This window comes from Barbus barbus (assembly GCF_936440315.1).
Source record: "Barbus barbus genome assembly, chromosome: 24".
Classification (NCBI taxonomy): Eukaryota; Metazoa; Chordata; class Actinopteri; order Cypriniformes; family Cyprinidae; genus Barbus; species Barbus barbus.
The window spans coordinates 13,856,746-13,878,656 of record NC_136752.1 but is presented as its reverse complement, the minus strand read 5'-3'; the positions used below and the strand labels follow the sequence as shown (position 1 = coordinate 13,878,656).

The 21,911-nt window shown below is 38.6% G+C and overlaps 1 protein-coding gene across 1 annotated transcript in view; it reads right to left on the bottom strand.

Moving 5' to 3' along the window:
• Window positions 1-9,889, bottom strand: part of LOC306844393 (uridine diphosphate glucose pyrophosphatase NUDT14-like) — a 32,073-nt gene extending 22,184 nt beyond the window's left edge. The window contains exon 1 of the mRNA XM_079376488.1: window positions 9,714-9,889. Within this exon, the coding sequence (XP_079232614.1) occupies window positions 9,714-9,794 (81 nt within the window). The 5' untranslated portion in view covers window positions 9,795-9,889. The remainder of the gene's footprint in view (window positions 1-9,713) is intronic.
• Between the last annotated feature and the right edge of the window lie 12,022 nt (window positions 9,890-21,911).

Below are 21,911 nucleotides of genomic sequence, written 5' to 3'. Positions count from 1 at the left end.
GGTCAACAGTAAACATGACTAATCACATGGAGCCAGCATCCTGCATTATCACGAACAGTTTTATGTGGGCTGTTTCTACTAGATGGCACTTTATCAGTAATGGCTGACTACTGACTTCACTAACTGATTCAATTGCAATAGTGTAAAAACATTAATACAAAGAGTCATAATAAGACGGTCTTAATGAAAAAAGAAATCTGAAACAGACTAACTGATTTATAACATGTATCAATCTCAATACAGCTTCTTAAATTCATGCCACTACACTGTAGAAGAGATACTAAAAATGGCCTTGATTTCAAAGTGGTGGACCAAATGCTCACAATCTCATCTGCAGATAAACTCTGCAGTTGAATAAACAGCATGTAAACACCACAAGCCTTTACATACCATGTGAGATATAAGCAACAGATTCAGGCATTTGCTGTAAACATACAGGCAACTGGGAGCAATATGCCATTAGAATGGGAAAGAACAATACTTTGCAATAAAATATTTTTTTTAAGTAATTTAATTTATTTATCACTGTAAGTTCCCAATGTTGCTTAATGAAATTCTGCAAAGCATCCCATCTCGACAGAGGAAGTGAAATCAGCTTTCAGAGAGCTGATCTGCAGGAATGAATCCTGTAGAACCAGACAATGTCCTACCACAAATATTCTAAACCTACTAGACTCTTGGCTGTTAAATTCACTAAAGGTAGTTGTTTTTAAATCAAACATTTTGTAGTAGGTCATTACAAGATGATTTACAGAAAATTATTTTTTTAATAATAACACCAAAGCAAAAAAAAAAAAAAAAAAAAAACACAATAAGGTCTCATCTAGCTATGTATGAACAACTAACAATTAGCAATCTACTTTCACATTATTTACACGAGTATAACATTTAACAGCATATAATATTATGTATAAAACTGTATATTATTGGACTTAAATCCAGGTATATAAAGAATTAAGGCTCCTGGCTCATAACGTATACTGTTGAACCCAAGGTCAAATGACTTGATTTGAATAAATTATTCTGTTGTACAAGAAATTCTGGTTTAGTGGAGAGCTATAGGCTTCACTTCACAAGAGAAATGTGGTACATATTTGGCTGCACCACTTAGTTTTCATGGTAAAGCATGTTGTAGTACAAGGAAGTACATCATAACATACAATGTTAAGTCAATATCTGTCTGGGTTCTAGCCATTTTGAATCAACATCATCAACAACATCAGGTTCCATGACAGTTTTGCATCTTTTTCGTTAAAGCTTGAATCTGGTAACTATTCACTGCCATTCACTGCCATATCACATGGACAAGTGCGAGCAAGATTTTTATTTTTCAATTTTCTCCTTTTGTGGTCTGAGAAGACAGAACGTGACATTAAAATGACACCAGAGTAAAAATGACTAAATTTAATTTTTTTGGTGAAGTATCGCTTTAAAGAGAAAAAACTAGGTGTCCACTAGAAATATTTTTATTTTTAATTCATCATTAAATTTTATTGCCTTCAGAAGCCCTGGTGAGGTTTTTGCTGCTTTTATGGTTTGCCCCCTATAGGTATATTCTGTGTGGCAGAGCGTGTTTAGGGTCCCTGGTCTTGCACACAGATGGTGGGGGTCCCTCATTATCAGGGCCACTCTCTGGGTCAACAAGAAAAGCCTTTTGGGACCCTGGGAATCATAAACAACATGGATTACAACACAGATTACAGGGAGTGGAAGGAGATGCAGGGCCTTGAAATTATTATGCCCTCTCGAGCCTACTCGCAATAAAGGCTTATGAGTGAATAGGGAGGAGCGAAAGACCTTGTTCTTTTTGCATGCTTAAAAGTCTAATTATCATCAGCTTGCAGTTTATAATGCTGTGACCCCGACAGCTGCTGAGAATTCAATTGCTGTCATGCTGCCATTTACAATCAAGGCCTTTAATTCCCACCATGTGCTGTTCAACTTCCCAAGATTTAAAGCCCTTATCGCACATTATTCCCACCAGGATATCATGTGCCAAGCCCTGCTGATATTCATAGTAAGAAAGATGCTGTCTGGATCCGGTTGGGTGTGTTGGTGTGAAATACAAGGGATAATGAGCAAAAGGAGTCATTATTTTTAAATCACGTGCTTGTTTACTGCACTTTACTGTTGATTTTCTTCTAGAACCTGAACATCAGCCGAACATACTACTGGTGCTTAAAATGAACGATGCGTTTATTTGGGAAAGTTATTATGTGCCACCAGCCCGGAGAGGGTACAAAGGTTAATTGAGTCCTCAACCATACTTCAGATCTCAAAAGGTAAACACTTAAGACATTGCATCGAAACAATGTAACCAAACCCACCTACCACCAAAACAAAACACTTTGTGTAAACAACAAAACCTCACCCTCCGACGTGGACACATGCTGATTGCCCTCACAGCTCATAAATTATGACAAAAAAACAAAACACACACACACACAAAAAACAAAGCAAAAAACAAGCGTTCAACATTTTTTGGAAGGTTTCCTGTCAGCCTCTCAGGTAGGACCATCATCTCTTGCTCATCTTCATCTGTCATCTTTTTTACTTCAATTTTGAATAAGTAAGAGCAAATGCAGATGTGTCCACCGTTTTAACCCAATTCAAAAGGCGTTGTGTGGCTGCTTCTTTTTGCAGTGCTTGCGCTTCAGAGCACAGGGGTAGGGATGAAAGAGATGGGAGAACAGAGGGAGCTCAACCTCTGTGTCTCCATCTGCTTTCTCCGTGCCCTCCACCCCTCATCGACCCCACGCTCCTTCTGCCCTTCCATCCCACAGGTGTGATCTTACCTCCCCAAATTACCCCCTCCATGTACCCCCACCCCCCTTCAAGCCCCATGCTGGGCTTAAGTAGCGCTCATGCCTCTCAGCCTGGGGCTACAAGTTCCTGCAACCATTACATTACAAATGCCTACTGTTGGGGAGGCAAATAAAGGTCCTCGATTACGCTGCCAGTTGATGGAGGGTAAAATAAACTTTACGATATAGAACGCTATGACAGGCTTTTCTAAATTTAATCTGTCAATGACAAATAACTCTGTCCACAAAAAGTAAAAGGGTTAAAAAACTACTTAAATGCAAAATCGCAGAATTGTTGTGGGTTTAATATGGTTTAGTAAACCAGAAAAAAAATTATACGATGTTTAAAAATTTTCTGAAATCATGAATTTTATTAATTATATTATTAATTCATAATAACTTAAGTTTTGGAGGAGTCTTTTACAATGTTTTACAACCTGAATTAGCCTTGCCTTGTCATAAAAGGTCAAATTATCCACCCTTGACGAACAGACTTGAAGTTCTGTAAAGATCCTCTCTATAATGTCATTTCCTGTTTTATGTTGCAATATGACTTTTTGCGATAAACTTTAAAATTTTCTTCAAATTTATATTTATTTATTCGTTAAAAAGGAGACTATGCAAAACTTGAAACCCTTTGTAACTTTGCTTTCACTAGGGAAAAACAAGCATCAGAAAACAACTAACATGTAAGGGAAGACAGCAGCGTACATTATACTTTCCACTATGCTAGTGATTTATGAACTTTTCAAAGCACCACACATCATTGTTCCTATGAACAATCCACAATCTCACAGGGAAATTACAGGACATAAATACAATGCCCTGAATTGCAGCTGAAAACCTCTAGCCACAAAATTGTGGCTAATGCCATGCAATGGGAAAATGTTCTTGGGTGCAGTCACTTCCAGATTCTCACCATACAAAACCAACATCTGTTAAGAGGATGTCAATGGTGATATGTAGGGCTGCACAGTCTTGGGAAATTGACAGTGTCCTGTCATCAGTTGTGTAATGGGTTTGGAAACAGTGGATAAGTAGTAAGCTTCACTGCTATACACTTACCATGCAATGAAAGATGACAGGCCAGCCTTGGGCGACAAAGAGTTCTTAAGGCTTAAGAGCATTTCTTTCTCTTTTCATCTGCTTGTGCTCTCATTGTTTTAGAGTGTTTCTCTCTAAGAGAGGTGGTCTACACAGAGGATAGGGTTAATGGCTTTCATGGGAAGCGCACATTGGTCGCTCTCACCTTTTTCTCGCTCATTGGGCTCCTATGCATTCATTACCTCTCTTGCGCACATCTGCCTCACGTTAATCCCATTTCCTGTGTCTATTGAGCACGCCCAGTGGCCTGGTGCTGGGGCGATGGCCGCCACACGTTTCCCATGGCCTCCTCACCCTTCTGCTCACTCCAGCGTCCCTGCCCCTATTGTTCTTCATCTGTTCTTCCCCACCCAGTGCACACTGTTGTCTGCCCACTAACCCCTGCTTTAATCCAACATCCCCCCTCTCCCCAATACACTCTCCTTTGATACCCCCCTTTCCTAGCCAAGACCCCTGCTGCTAAAGCAGTAGCCTGGCAGCTGGAGCAGTTGACCATGTTGGTTCAGCTGCTGGTTCTCGGGACCCGAGTGACTCTGGGCTCTGCACGAGAACAACACTGGAATCCGGCTGAGGCTAAATTTCATTATCCAACCACTCTAATTAATTACAAATTAATCCACTGGAGGTGGATCCCATGGGAGGGCACTGTATGACTACTGTACCTGAGATACAAGAACCTGCTACAGAAGAACCTGCCATAACAGATGACATGTAAAGGACAGTCAAAAATCATTTCTATCATGACAACTCTAAGAGGGATTGGCATGTTTATGTACATGACAATGTTAGTGTGTTTGGACTTGGTGGAATAGATGTGCTACGCAGCGGCAGAGCAAGTACCGACTTGCTACTGCCAACACATTCACAACATGCTGCTGTGAGCATGCAAGAAATACTGCTGCTACACAGTTAACATATGAAATAACTCCCATATAGCATACATGAATCACCTTGTAGCAGATATAGACAGGTGGAGGGTTTCTGAAGTGTGCTGCAACTGCTACAGCAAGTACAAGCCAAGTATTTGAATGTTGAGCAGCAAGCTCATTGGCTGCTGATACAAAAATAACCAATAAGCTGCGCCATGTGATAATAATGTCATTCTGTCAGATTGAGTTTGACCTATCTGACTGTGCCATCTAGAGTATGATGCCAGAAGGTTTCGGGAAACGCAGCCAAGATCACATTTTCGGATTTGGACTTGGTTAGACCCAGTATTGGACTCAACCCTCTTCTGTTCTCTGTTTTGACTCAAGAAAATAAAGTTTCCAAAAGGGGGTGTTGCAGCAATGCCACAGTAGACAATTCTTAAAAGAACTTTGTTTCCTTAGTGTAAAGAACATTTTAATAATCTAAAGAACCTTTTTCCACTACAAAGAACCTTTTTTTTTTTTAGAATAAAAGGTCCCATGGATGTTAAAGGGATCCCCGGGGTATTAAGACATGTATAGCTTAATATAACGCAAATGATGTCTCTTATTTAAAAATGTAATAGAAAACACATGAAAATGTATGCTATTTAAAAAAAACTACATCGTTTTTAGACTACGGGGGGGGGGGGGGGGGGGGGGGGGTGCCATTATTTTGTGCGCACAGTACATTCTGCATCGATGACATCAAATGGTTGCACTTGGTGAGCTACTGGCGCTTATTTCTATGGTCTTTGGCTTTTTACCGCAACAACTCAGAAAATAAAATACTGATACAATACCACATTGTGTGGCTTTTGGCTGTTATTTTCAGTCAAAGGGCAACAAGAGAAGCAATGTAAGACGTGTAAGTTTCCTAGTGATAATAGGAGGAGAAACGCATGGGAAGATGCCTGTGGACGAATAAAACTTCATAAAACCTGTTTCTTTTTTCTCTCCAATTTAGCCCTGATGCCTTTGAGTCTTAGTAGACCACAGCTACTGAAAGAGCTTACAAACGACTGAGACAAGAAAAGCTAGATGCCATCTGTAAGGATGTAAACATGCCGACGCTAATCATGACTCGTGGCCGCTAGAGGAGTTCTTCAGCGCTGATTTCCCTCAATATCCAGGCGTTTATACTCCTTGTGGGGAAAAAAAAAAATCGATGGTACAGCATTTGGTTTAAACCTATACTTATATCCATCGCCACCTGTAAGCTCTTTCAGTAGCTGTGGTCATCATATCAGTATTTTATTTTCCTAGTTGTCTATTTATTGATGCGTTGTGGTAAAAATAGCAACAGGTAGCGCTAGTAGCTCACAGAGTGCAACCATTTTACGTCATCAGAATAATGGCGCCCCCCATAGTTCAAAATATGTATAAAACGATGTGATTTTCTTAAATCACTTAAATCTTTGATGGGTTTTCTACTACATATTTCAGTAAGAGACATAATTTACGTTTATATTAAGCCATACAAGTCTTAATACCCAGGGATCCCTTTAAATGTTCTTCATGGAACCATTGATGCCAACATATTTATCATATCCTCAGTTCTAGACTTGGGACTCAAACGGGCTTGTCTTGACTATAACGCACTTTAGAAAAATTCACATGCAAAAACTGTCTTTTGCCTCACACTGAAAAACATTGCATAAAACACGCATATGTAGAACCTTCTAACTTGGTACATTACGATTTTTGTTTTTTCTAAACAGAGACTTGAATATGTGGATGTGCAAGTTTGTTTAGCAGAACACAGTTAGCAGAATGGAAAGTGCCATAATGCACAAATACATTTTCTCACAGTCACTGAAAATTGATTAAAAGGTGTAGTGCCAAGGTGAGATGTGTGCTGGGCGGTGGCAATATTTGAAAGTACAGGTGGCAGAATGGATTGGCAGCAACCGTCTACTGCTACAGGGCAGCAGGGCTGTGTGGGTGGCAAAGCGCTGTGACTCAGTGATGCGGCTGGTGCTGAAAAAACTCCACTTCCTTCACAAAGGCAAAAGCTGGAGGTGTGGGTGCATAGATTGCACTTACCTTCAGCTGCACCTGAAAAAGTGTCTAGTGTTTTCTGACCTGCACTTTAAAGCTCTCACTTTTAATGCATTTATGACCTCCTACGATCATTCATAATGGAAAAGCGGGACAATTAAGGCCTAATTATTCTTATCAACTAGCCTGAATTCATACACTTGCAATCCTAACAACATTTTGTAATTATTAACATGAATTATATCTATGAACTGACTGGCCTAAACATTTTTTGTTTTCACTCTAATGGACCTATGCAGTATTTCTAACACAAAGAAAATCTATTCAAATGGCGTGCATTACTATGACCTGCTACCACAGCATCAATTTCATAGCAGAATCATGTCTTTTCTCAACAAACAGACATGCTTTTAATCATCACTCTGTGAATAAAAGCCTTACAATGCAAAGGCAAAAAAAAAAATTACAGCCTGCCAAACATGGCTACATTTTCACAGGGTAGGGTATACCGCTCAATAATTCCAACATTGTTAGAAAGTTCCATGTATTTTGCGCATACCAATATTCTTGTGAACAGAAATCTACCCAAATTGGGAAATCTTTACCAATAATCAGCCCTACACTCTAGACACCTGTATGAAAAATAATTACCAAAACCATGGTCAAGTAGATGCCTTCATCTACTGCATGCTGCTTGGTAAACATTAACATTCATTTATATAATTATAATTTATAAGTTAGACTTCCAAAGAAATTATTTGCCTGGAAAAACATGTACAAGCTGAGACCTGAAGACTATGAAACATAAAGGCTCTTTATTGGCACCTTTGTTGGTAATGTAACAGTGGAAAAAAGTAGAAAAAAAAAACGGTTCTTCAGAATTGCTCTCTCAAAGGTTCTTCAGAGAACCCCAATTGAAATCCTTTATGAGATCGCCATGAAACCCTCCTTCTGGAACCTTTATTTTTTAAAACAGAGATTGGAAAAGGGTTGAGTCCAAATCTAGACCAAGACAAGATTTAGACAATGTAAATATGCCAGTACCATGCCACTTAGAAATCATGCTAATATGTTAGAACAGCATTATTAAAATCAAATAAGCCTCTGAGCAGGGCCTGAGAACGAATTGGCCATGCTTTACTTTACCTTACTTTTTAAGAGACTTAATCTAATAGCAAGAGAATCTTGACAGAAAGCCCCGTACATTCCATCCATGCCCACACAGAGCAGCGGATGTAGATGACTAAGACACCTCATGTATGAGGTGGATCCAGGGTCTGCTTGTCAAACTATGGCAGGAGGAAGTATTACTATACTCCGAAAAATGCAACACACAGCTTATAGAGAACAATGAAAAAGAGGAAACACCTACAGGTGCCCTCCAAAACAAACAAAGGTTTTAATGCATGCCAGCATAACAGAAGGAAAAATGACGTCAATTCAGGAAAACACTATGGATGTGTTGACATATTTGCTACCACGGTTTCACAGAAAAGGATGGGGATGCATGCCAAAAAGCAGTCAGTACCGGTTAAAAGATTAAACCATACCCGTAGGCTATTTGAATATAATTGCAAGGTCTACAGATGTGTTGGCATGGGCTTTTTGCTATTAATCTGTTCACAGAAATAAGAAATGGAATGCAACGCCAAATTAGGTTAGAAAATAAAACCAGGGTAACAAAGTAAACACAGTTTCAGGCAAAACGACACTGAGTGCGCCTAAAATATTATTTTAAAATTATATTTCAAAGGTATGCACAAAAATCACCTTGTAGTGACGCCCTATGGTGTTTATTTTTCCCCCCTATGTTTTGTGATGTGAGTGTGGTGAATGTATAGCTACAAGCGGATGCTACAAAAAGTCTGATTAACTCACTGTCTCTCTCAAAACTAAATAAAATTAAATAAATAAAATGATCATTGCAGCCTGATTGGTCAATACTGTAGCATTCTAGCTATGCTAAACCCAACAATGAAATAAAGAGTAACAGCTATGATATAAAACACCTGTTCACCCGACTGCACAGCTACCACAGAGGACTGTTTTGCTATCAACATTCTGCTATGCCAAGAATTATATTCTAGTGAGGAGGATGCCACTTAATGAATTTGCTTGAAAAATGTTTTAATAATTTATCCTTATATTTAAATTTAATATTTATAAAAGCAAAAAGGCCTCTACTAAGAGATGTCCCCATCAATTGCCTTTACCCATGATGACTATCAAAATACATAATGTCTTGCTCTGTGTGTGTGTGTGTGTGTGTGTGTGTGTGTGTATGTATGTCTCTCTCTCTATATAAATCATTATATATTATTAAATACTTATAATTATTATATTTATAAGAAATTGCATTATAACATTTTATATTACTAAAAATTATATTCACACACATATAGAAAGTATATATAGCATTAAAGTAAATGTTTAGATAGATAGATGGATAGATAGATAGATTGATTGATTTAATAACATAGCTTGTCTGCAGCATGTTCAGTCCACGATCGCGTTTCCAGTATTAGCTACTGTAAAAGATATTGTGTGCATCAGGCTTTTAATAAAGCTTCCCTAAGCCAGCTGTGCTGCCTGTAATGTAAAGCATGTGCTCGAGGGAAAGTGGCTGCTTTCCTGTCTAACGTTATAGCTCAATAGCGTCTTGCTAGTCAAGCTAAGATGACATTACACAAAATCAGCAACATTTCCTATGAAATACATCGTTTGTCGTCCTGAATGACGCAATGTATATTATGCTCATTGTGAAACATTAGAACGCAATGTTGGTCGACAAAAGCAATGACAGAATGAATGGGGGTTGGGCAGCTGACAGCAAAATGATGAGGTGTGACCGCATCACTGACAGATGATAACGTGCGATTAAACTATAGCGACTCACCTGGTTATAATGCACTCTAAACGGTCTCAGATAGTTAGAGCTGGTGCACGGAACCACCTGAATATTATTAATCTGCTCCATGGCTTTGATATAGCTGCCCACGAGTGCTTCTCGCCACAGATGGCACAGCCGCAGACTACTGGAGGAGAATAGGGGAAATGTCTACGGAAGCCTGTGAAGGGCAGAATAAGAACGCTCTTAATCTTTGCGTTGCAGTAATATTCGGACTATGCGGTGCAGAAAACTGCCAGTCAGCGGTAGTTGCGGGAGGATGATGTCATTCATTTATTTATTTATTTTTTTAAAGGTTAAACTACGGACTCTGTCATCTCAGCACACTCTCTTTCACCTTTACCGCGCGCGCGAATGCAGGTGTGCCTGGCTCGTGCAGGCGTTACCTCAGATTTAGCGCCAACTTCAGGAAGCGCGTGATTCGCCGAATAACCCGCCAAAACTCGTATCCTTAATCATTTTCTGTAAATCTTTCAAGAAACGGACCCTGCCCAAATGCCTGAATGACTGACCCCTCACCTTCCTCGACAGGACAAATAACGTATTCAACCATCATATTAGCTTTTGGGAAATGAATAGCCTATGTAAGGCTGTAGTAGTAGTAGGCCTATTGTGGAAAAAGAGAACATTACAAAAAAATAAATAGTACATAATACATTATGCAGAAAGTTACAATAAAATGTTTATATTATTATTTAAAATATAAAAAAAAATAGGCCTAGGCTACTAAAAGATTTATTTATATGCGTTCACAAACACATTTCTTTGTTTTCTCATTCTTAGCCCATTTATTTTGTTCATCTGCCAAACAATAGGATTTCTTTTTTACACAAAAGTGAATTTAAAAAGTGAAATACTGTAGACTAACTTTATATTAATAACTTTTATAAAGCCTATGAATTATGTGAGATGATAAGGTCAAGTGACAATAATGTAGTATATGCTATATAGCCTACTTCTATAAGCAGCAGTATTCTATCCTAGATGTAGGCTTTCTGTCTTCCATCTTATAGCAGAAGTATTTCATCCTCATTTTCTGTCTTTCACCCCCACAAAAACACTAAAAACATCTACTATTGCAAAGTAAATCTTTTTGCTTATCTGATGGCCTTAAAACATCAGTAATCTCAGAGGAAACGTCTAAACATATGGTTTCAATGTGGTTTGAGGAAACAGAATAACATGATGGGTACAGGTTTCTTATCTGACCTTATGCCTCTCCTAATGTCTCATCAAAACCAGATGAAGAAGCATCCTCTCTTCCTTGAAACATCTTTACTTATCTTTACTTTCTTTTTTTTCTGGATGGTTGATTCTTGTGGTGACGTATTTGGGGGTCCCAGCACCAAAGCATCAAGACTTTCTCTGAGCTTTTCTCTGAGGATCCGCTGAAAGTAGGCTCAAAATGGTAATTCTGAAGTAATTTGAATTGAAATTTTGAAGTATTTCAATAATGATATAAGTCTTCAGATCAGTGATGAGGTGAGAGAGGAGGATGCTTGTTTGTCACCATCTATATTTCACATGCACACAAAGTGCAAAACTGTCACCTCTATGTAGGGTGACAATTTTCCTTTGTCTGCTTTAGATGTCTGTGATCACAGCTCTCACATATAGAAATGACGTCATCTAGTCGGCTCGTCATAAACAGGTGGAGAATATATCTATTGATGGTTTGACATGATTTCAGAAACGGCAGAAGTGGAGCGAATTGCTAATTAGTAATTACACTGAGGAAATCACCCAGGGACCTATATGACTGTCAGGTCAAGGTTACAGACATAAAGAGCATGAAATTAGCTTACAGTTCTTGAATTATGTACATTATTTTCCACTTTCCAGAGTCTATATGCCTTTTTTAAATTAAATTTTTTTTTCTATCCTTAATACAAGCATTGGGAGTGAAAGACATCCGATTTTAACCAGAAAAGCTCTAGTTTTATATAGTTCTAGTCATTTTGTTATTTTAATTGATCATCAATCAAATGTATTTTAATACTTTTTATTTTGCTTGAACGTTCTTCTTCTACTTATGTTCAGCAATATCTTTGAGTCTTTTGTCTTCTGCAAGAAATCAAACAAATATTATAAACAAAAGCCCTATTCGGACGGTAATTGTTTCTCAGGGGGACGTAAGTGATTTTCACCATTTACAGGGGGTAGTTGGTGATTTTAATGCCATCTGAATTCAGGATGTCGGAGTTTTTCTCTCACCACCCACGTAAAAATCACCCGGCCGAATTACTTTTGACAAACACCAAGGTCGTAATTGCTGTCCGAATCCACATCTCTGAGTTTACATGAAAAAATCAATTCAAAATTAAGTGTTTAAACCCTTTTTGAGCACTCACAAACACCGTAAAGTAACGCTGTACTTTGGTGTAATTTGCATATATATTTATTTCTGAAATGCTGGAAATTATTTAAAACAACAATACTTCATAACTGCTCCACCACAGCGACTGGGAGCAGAAAGAGAAGAAAAACAAGTAAACATTCGAAATGTCTTTATTATGGCAGAAGCAGGTATGCAATACAATTTTAAAATGTGTATTATATACAGATATATATTGTGTATAATTATATAAAACTAAAGCGTGCCTATTTTCCTATTTTTAAACAGGAGATTTAAATAATCAAATAATAAATAGGATTATATATTATAAAATATGCTTGGAATAATATAATAATACATTTTACACAATAATAAGAATAAATTTGTAAATAAAATCCATGAGTTTTATCACTGAGCAGATATGGAAATTTATTTTTACAGACGTCCATCTGAGAAACAGTTACCGTCTGAATCGGGCTACTGACACCAAAAAAACAAAGACCCAAGTGTTTTATTTCTCATGTGGTCATGTTTTTTTCTTTATAACCACAGTGATTAATGTGATGGCAATTCAATATACTCCACACCCTGTTCTTTCAATCATATTTCTCATACCTCTAATCATAGTTCTCAGAACTCTCCCACACGAACAGTTTCCGCCCCTTGGTTCCTCTTTCCCGCCCTTCCAATCTTCTGAGTTTGACTGAAAAAATACAAGTTCTAATTTGATCTAAATTAGATCTTTTGATGAAGGCTGGGCGGAAGTCGGTCGATAAGGCGCAAGGAAATTCAGCGTGTTCCTTATGGACCCAGAGGTGTGCTCCTTTCCAAACCTCTTTAGAGGCAATACTGTGTGGCACAGTGATTGTGATTGCTTACAATAATGCAATAATCAGTGTAATCACAAAAGCACCATACAGGCCCGGGCCAGGAGGTGTTGAGAGGAGCTGAAGATGTGTAACACCCAGGATGCCCTGACTTTGATGGAGAGAGAATGATGTCACCTAAACTGCAATATGGGTCTCCGTCTCGGACATTCCGAGGGTCCCAATCTCTTCAAGCCAGTTTCCTCTTCGGAGGGCCAGAAGTCCCACCCTCCATACACTGGCAGGATGTAACACTTTTGCTAAATAAACATTGCCAGACAAAACAATGTGCGACTGGAATGGAAACGCAGCCCTTTTTTTCTTCACCCGGCCAATTGATATGAACCGATTGAACAAGGCTGCAGTCTATGATAAGAAGTACTGGGGGTTCACAGTCGTGGTTTTCAGAATTGAAGAAGTGGTTCACAGAGAGTTTAAGGGACCTTTTACGGGATTTGAATATGTGTATGCATGCATATTGGTATTAATATTTTTTCATTTATTAAAAAAACTTACATTTAGACATCACTAAATATAATGATAACTTGCAGATTAGTAGGTGATTTGGATGTTGATTAAAGGTAACTGCTCTGATGGGTTCAATGCAGTGAAGGATTCGTCAGATTGATTCAAACTGGTAACTTGTGGTTTTGAATTATTATTATTTAATTATTAATTATGAGTTCTGACTCATACTGTAAGAGTCATTAATTCGGGAACTGGACTACACTGGTTGCGTTGTATGTTTTTGAATTAATAAAAGAACCAGCTCATAAGAGTCATTTGCAATGACTCACATTCACATCTCAGGTAAAATATATCTTTTGCCTCATTTATGTCTTATTCTCCATCTATTTCTAGCACAAAGTAAAATGCTTTGTAACGAAAGAGATTAAACATTCACAGGATTTGGAAGCTATTTATATGAGCCATTGTAAATATAGCCTTGTGTTCTGTGGGAGAGCTTTTGTGTGAACTGCCCCTGTTTTGAACGCTGCACAGTATCCAAATAAGTAGCCTAAGTAGTGAAAGTCTGAGAACACAAGATAACTCAAGATGAGACATGGCTCATTACACAGTCTATCTCTTAAAGCTGAATGGAAAAGGGATACTGGATCGCCTGGTCTTCTTTTCAGTCAATGTGAGGCCCCCTGCAAGACGCCCTGTATCTTATCAGACCATCGTTTTGGCTCGGGAGCCCCAACAGTGTGCTAATCCCGCACCCCTGTGCACACCTCAGGCCGTCGCTGTGGTTTGGACCGTCCCTTCACTCCGAATTACACTCTTTGGTGCTGTAACACAAGCCAGGCCACTGCTGGCTCCACAGCATACAGGGTCATGGAGCTTTACACACTCCTTTTCATATTTCTAGCTTTCTCTCTGTCTCCTCTTGTAGTCTAGGCACAGTTGGTTTATCAGCAAGGGTCAAGCAGGGATTTGTTGTTGCTGGAGATGACAAAGGTCAGATTTCTGGGAATGCACTTAGCCGAGGTGCCTGCTATCCTTCTGTTAGCGTTCACAGGGTGTCGAGCCAGACACGACATCCCGTTATAGATTGTGGTCGTGAAGGTCAGTTGCATATGGATCAATGACATATAAGAGTGTCTACTATAAAGAAAAAAATCTTAAAAATGCATGCAAAATTCTTAGAAAATTATTTTCTTATACTTATATTGGGTTCATAGGGTTTTGAACCAGTTTAATGACTCTAAAAATCTATTTTATTCTTACAGCTCTAATGTAAGTGTTAACATATATCTAATGTGTGTGCGTGTGCGCTTGCATATATATATACAGTGGTGTGAAAAAGTGATTGATTTTTTATTTTTTTGCATGTTTGTCACAGTTTAATGTTTCAGATCAAACAAATTTATATATTAATCAAAGATAACACAACATGCAGTTTTTGAATGAAGTTTTTTATTATGAAGGGAAAACAAAATCCAAACCCACATGGCCCTGTGTGAAAAAGTGCTTGCCCCCCTAAACCTAATAACTGGTTGGGCCACCCTTAGCAGTAACAACTGCAGTCAAGCGTTTGCGATAACTTGCAATGAGTCTGTTACAGCGCTGTGGAGGAATTTTGGCCCACTCATCTTGGCAGAATTGTTGTAATTCAGCCACATTGGAGGGTTTTCGAGCATGAACCGCCACAGCATCTCAATAGGATTCCGGTCAGGACTTTTACTAGGCCACTCCAAAGTCTTCATTTTGTTTTTCTTCAGCTATTCAGAGGTGGATTTGCTGGTGTGTTTTGGATCATTGTCCTGCTGCAGAACCCAAGTTCGGTTCAGCTTGAGGTCACGAACAGATGGCCGGACATTGTCCTTCAGGATTTTTTGGTAGACAGCTGAATTCATGGTTCCATTTATCACAGCAAGTCTTCCAGGTCCTGAAGCATCAAAACAGCCCCAGACCATCACATTACCACCATCATATTTTACTGTTGGTATGATGTTCTTTTTCTGAAAGGCTGTTTTACTTTTACGCCAGATGTAATGGGACACGCACCTTCCAAAAAGTTCAACTTTTGTCTCGTCAGTCCACAGAGTATTTTCCCAAATGTCTTGGGGATCATCAAGGCGCCGCCCAATCAATTTTGCTGCATTTGGCTGAATCTGGGCAGAGAGTGTATCCCTATTCCCATCCGGCTGCTTCTGTCCTGTGTCACAACACTAAACACCAGTAACCCAGTGCCACTGGAAGCCATGTACGCTCATGCCATCACACTGCTCCACCATGTTTCACAGATGATATTGTATGCTTTGGATCACAAGCTGTTCCAAGCCTTCTCCATACTTTTTTCTTCCCATCATTCTGGTACAGTTTGATCTTAATTTCAGCCGTCAAAAGAATGCTTTTCCAGAAATGGTCTGGCTTTTTTAGATGCTTTTTGGCAAAGTCTAATCTGACCTTGTTTGGACCTTGTGGCGAATCCTCTGTATTTGCTCACGTGAAGTCTTCTCTTGATTGTAGACTTTGACAGTGAAACGCCTACCTCCTGGAGAGTGTTCTTCACTTGGCTGAATATTGTGAAAGGGTTTTTCTTTACCATGGAGAGGATTCTCCGATCATTCACCACTGTTGTCCTCCGTGGACCTCCAGACCTTTTTTTGTTGTGAGCTCACAAGTGCATTCTTTTTTTCTCAGAATGTACCAAACTATTCATTTGACCACTCCTAATGTTCCTGCTATCTCTCTGATGGATTTGTTTTGTTTTTGAAGCCTAACAATTGTCTGTTTCCACTTGTATGGAGAGATCCTTTGACCGCATAATATGGATTCACAGCAACAGCTTCCAAATGCAAATGGCACTCTTGGAATCAACTCCAGGGCCCGTATTCATAAAGATTCTAAGAATCCTCTCAGAGAGCTCCTATTTTAGCTTAAAAATGTCTAACTAGGAGTCTTAGCTTAAAAGTGATTCAGGACCAATCTGAGGCAACTCTGTGCGAGGAAAAGACAAAAACTTTTATCTTAGTGAGGAGGCGGGGACCCCGTTGCTAGGAATGACACAGTCTTTTGAAGACTGTGATTGGTTGGTTGTCAAGAAGGAAATAAAAGAGCGCTTTTAAGAGTAGGGTATATTATAAGCCTTCACTTTGAAATTACAGGCGTCATTTTTCCTCTCGCTCTTTCTCACACACACACACACACACACACACACGCATGTTGGTTTTTGTGGTTTATGGGGACTCTCCATAGGCGTAATGGTTTTTATACTGAACAAACTGTGTGTGCTATTGCCCTACACCTAAACTTAGCCCTCACAGGAGACTTTGTGCATTGTTAGATTTTCAAAAAAACACCATTTAGAATATGTTTTTTAAGCCTTTTGAATTACGGGGACATAGGCAGTGTCCTCATAAACCACCTTCATATTGTAATACCTCTGTCATACCCATGTCATTATACAAATTTGTGTCCTCATAAACCACATAAACATGCACACACACGCACACACACACGCACACACACACACACACACAACGTGATTTGTGTGTTCCCTAGAAATTTAAATGCCCCCCCCGATGGAGGTGCACTGGCGCCGGCTCTGTAAGCATGACAGCATGGTAAATAAAAAATAAAGAATATATATACATATATAATGTGTGTGTGTGTGTGTGCATGTTTATGTGGTTTATGAGGACACAAATTTGTATAATGACATGGGTATGACAGAGGTATTAGAATATGAAGGTGGTTTATGAGGACACTTATGCATACTTACCGTGTTTTATAGGAAATTAACATATAGGATAATGAGACATATAAGCCTAATAAGTGCTGTAACAGACCTAAATCATCACTGCTGCATAGTTGCATTTTTCCAGTTGCCAAATATGTTAATGTAGTGATTACATCCATTTCTGGCGCTACAGCATTTCAGCGCGGTGTCTGAGATGTTAGCGTGTCTCAAATAAGATCGGTCACAAAGATGATCCCTGCTGCATGAGCTAATGTGTAGCGTCTTATTAACTCACTGTCGTGCATTGTGTGCAACACATTTCTTCTCCCTCTTCATGTTTCGTCCATTTTCTCCGCTGCTAAAGAAACTCTTAAGCCCCTTAAAAGTGTCTCGTCCGTACTCCTAACAATTTTGGACCTTAAGACCTCTTTTTAAGGGTTAAGATGCTTTCTGAATTACTTTTTTCTTTACTAGGATCTTTTCTTTAATTTTAAGAGGAAACACCCACATTTCTAAGAATTTTCTTAGAATTTTGTTACTAGGAGCAACTTTTAGCACTAAAATTCTTCATGAATACGGGCCCAGATCTTTTACCTGCCTAATTGATGTAGAAATAACGAAAGAATAGCCCACGCCTCACTGTAAAAAATCAAAAGTTGAGAAGACTTGTAAGTTTTGGGAAACCAGCTTCAGGAGATTTTTTAGTTTTCTCAACTTCTTGTTGTATAAACTGAAAACAACAAGTAGAGAAAACTCAAAAATCTAATGAAGCTGGTTGCCTTAAACATTTAAGTTTTCGCTACTTTAGATTTTTTAAAGTGCTGTCCATGAAACAGCTTTGTCCAATTACTTACGGTCCCTTGAAAAAGTGAGGGGGGTACATATTAAAGAGCTGTAATTCCTTAACCTTTGCTCAAATTTTGATGAGAATACCCTCAAATTAATCAAATTAGTGTGCACTTTAAGCCCATATTCATTATATATCTGTAACTTGAATGTGTTTTGGTCAGCAGTTAAAATAATAAAAATTGTGTCTGTGTCCAAATATATATTGGACATATACATACACACACACACACACACACACACACACACATACATATACTTTGAATGAAAATGTCATAAATACCTAAAACATTCTTGTCATAAAAGGTCAATATTTTGAGACACTTATTGACCTTGACACACATCCATGAGGGGACATTCACATCCTCTCTATGATATCATTTCCTGTTTCCTGTCATGATGTTTTTACCCTGCCTGTGTCTGTATGGTTTGACCACATGGCTTGACATGATTTGGCAGCTTTTTAAATATCTAAGTAAGCAGTAAGCAAAGTGATGAGTGGTCTAGCATTATATGATGATTTTCATTGATAAATCATATAATGCTAGATCACTCATGTAAAAAGTAGCATGTTACTTTTTATGTATCATATTAAAAGTAATATATCGTAAATCTATAATATTTTTTTAATATTTTATGAACAAAAGCATGTAAATAAGCAGTAAAGCATTCTTGTGTGTGTGTGTGTGTGTGTGTGTATTTATTTATGTGTATATATACATATATATATTATATATATATTTATAATGTGTGTGTGTGTCATCTTGACATTTATGAGCCTCGCCAAAAATATACAAATTAATTTTAATACAAAAATTTAAATATTCTCACCATAGAAAAGGTTAAAGATACGTTGTCAAATGACAAGTGTCGTTGATATTCCTTCAGGCATTTCCTTTCTATTCCAGTATTAAAAACTAAAAATGCCTTTTTAACAAAATCTAAACACACAATTATATTACTCAAAATAGAAGAAGTTATGTGATGCTGTAGAGAGGTTGCTGAGTTCCACTACAGCAATGAAATGAATGTACCGTGAACATCACGAGTCAGAAAGCTGGGCTGGAAAATTAAGGGGTCGTACGTGATGCCATGTGGGCAGATGTGATGTGTGCGGCTTGGGGGCGGAACGAGAATGGCCATTGCCTGTCACATCAAACGAGACTTCGACCCTCCTCCCTTTCCAGGTAGGGCCTAAATTAAGGCAACCCGATCTGTGTGGAACTCGCCTCTCCTGAATAGTCCTTCAAAGCAGCAGGCCTCTGTTCCATCCAAGGCCTTTGTAATGGAATCCACTGCTGTTATTTTGCCTCTTGTATTTTCAAGCAGGGCTATTATTGTTCTCAGCCCCGGATGTGTTACCCAGACAGAATTCCCGCGTCCTGCTCTTCATTTTGCGCAAAAATTATGACCAGCATACTAAGACCAATAGATCAAGAGTCACAAACAGAAAAAAGATGGTGAAAGAGGCAGTTTGTGATTCTGATGTGTTGAGAAAGGTGATGGTAAAGTGATAAAGGGGTGCCGGAGGAGGTATTTTTAGAAGTGGACAAAAGTGGCAGTCGTCTTTGGGGATTACAGGGCCACAGGCCTGACAAGCCGACTGAACCTTGATCTCTCACTCTCTCAATTTACTAAGGAACAGCTGATCACCCCCTCTCCTGGAGGGGAGACTATTTTAAATGTCTCGAAATTCAAATCCTATTGTTTTTATATGATGCTTGCACACACTCAAACTCGGCCTCAAATGCAGGGCTCCGGCCCAAGTGTGTTTGTGAGATGGCTTGTGCCTCTCATCACCATGGGAATGCACGTTCTCTTGCTAATTACTTGCTTGAATTGGCCCACAGAGACACTGTTAATGACATGTAACCTGATCCCAAAAACCTGAGACGTTCCGCAGAAGGTGCAGCCTGAATATGGAGCGAGGGGTTACGAAGGGCGGCGGCAGCGGCGGCGGGGGGCTGTAGTGGAAAAGGTGACCGGAGAGAGAAACACAGTGTGACACACTAAACCAACTGTGCAAACGCAGTTCTGTCTTTAATTCCATAGACCATTATGTGCCCCGTGATGGTGGGGGGAAGATCGGTGCTGGTCACAGTTGTGGTGGATGAAGTTATTTGGTGGTAGGTGGGTTAGGCGCTATGGCAGAGGGCCCTCGGTTGCAGCTGCGTTCATTAACTGCAGTCTAAGAATAATAATTAGTGCTTTTGTTGTAGCAGTGGTATGTTAATAACATGCTGGGCTGTAGTCACTGCATAGAGAGAGACTGCAGCGACACTGCAGCCCTAAACATCAACTGCACATGATGTTGCGTCAAGGAAGCTTGGCTAAAAAAAACGTACAAGAGGTGATTAACAGCCCCTAAACAAAACTAGAGCCTGGTTACTACCAGGAATAGTCGGCTTCTTCCACAGCTTATATAGCTAACATTTGGTCTAGCCTTACAGTGATATGGTTTATCAATGAACAATCATAGTCAAGGTTGGTAACAGTTTACAATATAGTTGTATTCATTAAAATTTGTTTATGCCACAGCTAACATGAAATAACGACCAATACTTTAACAGCGTTATTTGTTTCTTATTTATTTCGAATTTTATAAATTAACATTCACTAATGTTATTATTATTATTAGTTTATTATTATCATTATTATTATTATTATTACTTTGCAGATTGAACAAAACAAGACAGAGAACATCCAACAATGCAAGCGACATCCACCAATGAATACAAATAATAATTTTAAGGAGCAACAATTGAGACAAACAGGTAACAAATAAAACATCAAAGAGGAATAAACTACAATAATAAATAATTTGACATGCCTTTTTTAAATATTTGAAGCTTTAGAATATTTTCACAAGCTCAGATATAAATATATTAAAGGAGGAATTACATTTATTTTCCATTTGCATTTATGCTTATGACATTATACCCATAAAACTAAGTTGACAACATCTGAGAAACTGGAATTATTATTATTATTATTGGTTAATAGTAATTTGTACATACACATTTTTAACATTTCAAGTTCTATAACTTAAAACAGCTAATGTATTATGAACAAGCATGAACTAACCTTAAATGTTGATGTTCATTGTTAGGTCATACTTAATGATACCTAATGAATTAACTAACACTAATGAATGGAACTTTATTGTAAAATGTTGCCTCAAGGTTTAATATAGTCCAAAAACAGGTTGAATCAGAGCCCAGAATCATCTGGGGCTAAAATGAAAAGTAGATACAGCAGTACTCCGATAATATGAATCCTGTTCTGGGGGGGAAATCCTTTGAAGGGCAGCCTTAGGTCATCACATTCATTATCAAAACTGAGTGTAAAACACATGCAGAAATCATCTGGGTATTCAGAACCTCTTTTAATCACTCTGGGGCAGAATTCATTATCAGTGTGAAGAAACAGTTTCACACCCCCACTGAACTACCAGCATTAATTTTCACCTCTGGCTCAGAGAGAGCAAGACACCTGCGGTGGTAAAAAAAATAAAACAAATCTCCATAGTTCAAAAAACTGAGAGACTGAGAAGGATGGAAAGTTAAGGTTTGAATAGGCATGGGTGGTTACGATAAAAATCATGACAAATACAGTCCAGAATGCTGTATCTTCTCATCTACAATGACCACTATTTAGATGGAAAAGTTAATGTTTATTTGCTGCTTATCTCTTTCTGTACGTTGCAGCTGCGTTCATTAACTGCAGTCTAAGAATAATAATTAGTGCTTTTGTTGTAGCAGTGGTATGTTAATAACATGCTGGGCTGTAGTCACTGCATAGAGAGAGACTGCAGCGGCACTGCAGCCCTAAACATCAACTGCACATGATGTTGCACATGACATCACCATTTAGTGTAAATTGATTAGTCACAGATGGTCTTACAGTAAACTGTTAATCACATATAGCACACACTCATACACACTAATATG